This window comes from Pundamilia nyererei, unplaced genomic scaffold (assembly GCF_000239375.1).
Source record: "Pundamilia nyererei isolate P.nyererei 1_Seehausen unplaced genomic scaffold, PunNye1.0 scaffold00022, whole genome shotgun sequence".
Taxonomy (NCBI): Eukaryota; Metazoa; Chordata; class Actinopteri; order Cichliformes; family Cichlidae; genus Pundamilia; species Pundamilia nyererei.
The window spans coordinates 51,083-55,197 of NW_005187423.1; the positions used below are offsets into that span (position 1 = coordinate 51,083).

The 4,115-nt window shown below is 39.1% G+C and overlaps 1 protein-coding gene across 1 annotated transcript in view; it reads right to left on the reverse strand.

The window, feature by feature from the left end:
- The window catches only part of LOC102215611 (gamma-gliadin-like), a 2,543-nt gene extending 1,124 nt beyond the window's left edge, over positions 1 to 1,419 (reverse strand). The window contains exons 1-6 of the mRNA XM_005727029.1: positions 1,360 to 1,419; positions 1,237 to 1,272; positions 1,102 to 1,149; positions 706 to 951; positions 520 to 576; positions 306 to 428 (exon numbers count right to left, since the gene is read on the reverse strand). Of these exons, the coding sequence (XP_005727086.1) occupies positions 306 to 428; positions 520 to 576; positions 706 to 951; positions 1,102 to 1,149; positions 1,237 to 1,272; positions 1,360 to 1,419 (570 nt within the window). The remainder of the gene's footprint in view (positions 1 to 305; positions 429 to 519; positions 577 to 705; positions 952 to 1,101; positions 1,150 to 1,236; positions 1,273 to 1,359) is intronic.
- Between the last annotated feature and the right edge of the window lie 2,696 nt (positions 1,420 to 4,115).

Below are 4,115 nucleotides of genomic sequence, written 5' to 3' on the forward strand. Positions count from 1 at the left end.
ATAGATAGATAGATAGATAGATAGATAGATAGATAGATAGATAGATAGATATTGTATTATTTAATACTGTTGGTACTTTAACCTTTTCACTACTGTCCTTACTGCCATGGAGCAACTGTGACCACATAACTTCTCCTGGTTGTAATAAAATATTATTATTATTAAATAATTAAATTATTATTATTAAAATATCATTCCTCAAAATGTAATTTTTCTTAAAAATGGGATTCCTTCAGTTTGTTTTTGATCATTTTACAAAGAGTGTGTGCCTTTCTGTACTCCAGCTTGTATTTATCATGTCTGACCTGCAGAGGGAGCTGTGGTCTCTGTGTCGTTCTTTCCAGGTTCTGCTGACCGTTGTTGGGCTGCAGCCTTGCATTATTCCTCTGCTGGGGATAGCCATAAGCTGGTACAAAGTAAGGGAAACCCTGTGGACGACAGAAACAATTTAAATCTCCACTGAGCATGTAAATAAATGTATTAACTCTTGCAAAGAGGGCAGGATGTTTGATTTCATACCTGAGGCCTATGAAACTGAGGAAATCTGTAAGATGGATACTGAAACTGTGGAAACAACTGAAAATAAAAGTTTAAAAGGAATGGTTAATTCCTCATTTTTAGACTGAAAATAAATTTCAGCACATCCAATCACATCACAAATCAATGATAAAAACAGAAATGTGTTTTTAGCCTGCCATATTCTACCTGCATAGGGTTTTGTGCCTGCTGAGGAATGTTAGGATTGTTGGGGTCCGGTTGAGGTCCAAGCTGCTCTTGTTGACCATTGGGGAAAAACATGGGTGTAAACTGGTTGCCCTGGTTGGGGACCAGTAGTTGGGGTCCCTGTGGACCAAAAGGGCCTGCCACTTGAGGGTTTAAGTTCACCACCTGTGGGGTAAGCAGCACCTCAGGCTGCTGCTGCAGCACAAACTGGGGCAATATTGAAGAGCCCTGCAGAAAGAGTGTCTGCTCATGTCAACGTCAATGTTTTTGTTTGTTTTTTAATGCAGATATTTTAACATTTTACTGAAGAAGGCACAGAGTTAGTCAAGGCAACAAAGAGCTGCATGGTAATTGGCATTTCATAAGCACGATGCATACCTGCGCTTGTCCCATAGCTGCAAGAGCTAATGCATTCAGTCTCAGGATCTGAATATACAAGAAGAGCAGAATTATTATGACTAATGTTGTTTCTTTAGCTGCCCAACACATAGAAAGGCTTTAGAAGCTCATTACCTCATTACTATTGCTCGCAATAATTCCAATCTGGACCTATCGTCAAAGGAACAGTTGTCAAAACATTAAATGTGATGTTTAACACAGCACTTTATGTAGATACACTATAAAGCTATAACTTACTGGCAGAGCAAAGCTAGTCCTAAACAGACAAATCAGCAGTAGAGCCGTGTGCAGCTTCATGATGTCCTGCAGTGTGTACAGACAAAAGTTTGCTGAGCATCATACAACCACATACATTTCACAAAGAATATGTCCACAGAAGCAATGAGCACCAAAAGCTCATCTTACCTTTCCAATGGTTCTGTGTCCTCTTTCTGCGTCTGCCTCCCGACCTTCTCTGCATCACGTTTAAATTCCTCCCATCTGAGCTGATATAGTCCAGCACCGACCCATCCAAACAATATGCGGTCAGTGTGACAGACATTTCTCATGGCAACAGACTCAGACACTTACAACACAGAGCAGGTAAGTGTGTAATTAGGTGTAAGTCATGTCTCTAAATACCATGACACGTTCTGTTTCAAGTTGTTAAAAAGAGTCCAAATAATCTCAGTTTAAAACTTTATGCAAATACAGAAATTACAAAATCACCAGAGCTGCATGTTGAGGTCATCACTGTAGCGTCCAGGTGTACTGTGTACATTCTTCACTTTGGTTCTGTGATCTCTTAAAGTAAGAAAAGCTTGTGTAAAGTGTAACACTGCATTGCATAATTATTATAATTCCAAAAGGAACTTTTGCATGTCATGAGAAAAAAAAGAAAAGCAGAAAGTTTGAGCATATATTCAAACATTTGTCACATCCCACTCAGTCTGATGTTGGCATCTAATTGGTGAATCATTTATACTAATGGTTGAGTGTACTCAGTGTTATGTTCACCAGGTTTCGCTTACACCAGCCATTATACCAGCCTATTTATTTATACATTGTGCTCACTAATATTTTATTACAGTTAAAGAAGTCTTCAAATGTGCCTGGTGCAATCTCACATGTTAAAGTGTCCTTGGGAAAGATTCAGAACCCAAATTTCCCGTCATGGACCCATTTCTGTGTGCACAGAATAAAAGTGGGTGTGAATATCACTTGTTTTGTAAAGAATTATATTAAAGCGCGACATAATTGCAATCCAATCCATTTGCATGGTTCAAATGGTTCAAATTTATTCATTTGGTCACACCAGTGTGACTGTGAACAAACTTGCACAATCCTGAAAGTGAAGCAGCTTGCTTGAACTGAACCATCATCAGTTTTATGCGCACCTGTACATAATGCCAGTAACTAACACTTTTTTTATGCCACACCAGCACATCTTGTGTTCTAAGTTCTGGGAATTTGCTGATAGTGCAGAGACATAACTGTCTCTGTATGTTTGTAAAGCTGAAAAGCTGTAGGAGGAGCTGTTTGAAAGAACTTCAGAACTGCATCATGTTTGCTGTATCATGTGTGTTCACTCATTCTCCTTGACTTCAGTATATCTGTATTATCTTTATCAATGGAATTAGTGGCAAGTGGGTTGGTAGTCATTTTTGTTTTTTTTATCTTTTTTAAAAATCTTATTTTATGTTATTTTTGATAACATTTTATGGATGTCCGCTTCACTATCTATCTAGAGTTGTAGTTTTATGAAACATATATGTCCTTTAGATGGCAGCACAGATCCACTGATGGTCTATGGCATAAAACTCATACAAGACAAATTTTATTTAGAGTATGATTAATTTTATTAGAAAGTGAAGACACTGTAACAAACCACTTTAACAAAAGTAATCAATTTATGAATAATCACAGGAGTTTACTTTTATTGTTATAATATTCAATATTTCTTGTAGATTCAATTCAAAGCTAATGTTAGAGTAATGGTGTCAGCTTAAATATCCTTGTTGCAGGGTGCTGCTGTTGGTGATGCAGAAGGAGCGGAAGAAGGAATCTGAGAAAAGAAGAGAAAGAAATAGTAATTTTTCTAGCAGAATATGGTTTTTACAAATTGTGAGTAACTTTTTAAAAAACTTTTTATGGTTTATTTTGCGCAGTCTCACCTGAGTGTCCACAGTACTCTTCACGGTGTTTTCCGCTTTTATAATCTGGCGCTGTGGAGTCACAGAGCAACATTTATCCAGTGTAGTTTTCATTCATATTGCACAGCCTTTGAGACAAAAGATTCATTGTTTCCTACCCTGAATCTTCCGAGAGGATCAGGCTGAACTGGAAGCTGCTGTGGAGCAGCACCAGCAGGGTTCCCCTAAACAAAAACAGGAAATGTAACATTTCTGCAAACAATAACCACTGACACACTGAAGGTAAAGGTTGATTACCATCGCAGGTTGCTGAGGAGCATTCATTGGTGCCATTTGGGGTACTCCCATGAAAGGAACCTGGTACTAGAGAAGCAAGACAGATGATGCTCTTAAACCTGCAACAAGTTGTGTTGTTAACACCACAACAGTAAGTGCCTCACTAACCGCATTGACTGCAGGGACAGCAGGGAAAGGGTACACATTGCCGACCTGAGCTGGAACGACAAAAGCAGGAACTCGAGGAACAAACTGTGAGAAGGAAAAATAAGTGTTACTTAGATTCACTGCAAAATATCGGTGAAAAGTCACATTGTCGCTCAAACTTAAATCCAGTGGACTGACCTGAGCAAACTGGGGCTGCCCTATAACGCCTGCTCCACCGCCAGCAACAATGGGTGGATTCAGACCACCAACCAGCATCCCGGGGTTTGCTCCATTTAAGAGTCCTCCATTTAAGAGTCCTCCATTCAACATCCCTGCATTCATAGCTGCCAGCAGCCTTGCAGTCTGCATGGAGCAGGAAAAAGACTTATTGCCTGTGGCCTAATCTCGATTATTGTGCAAAGTATGCATACATCCATA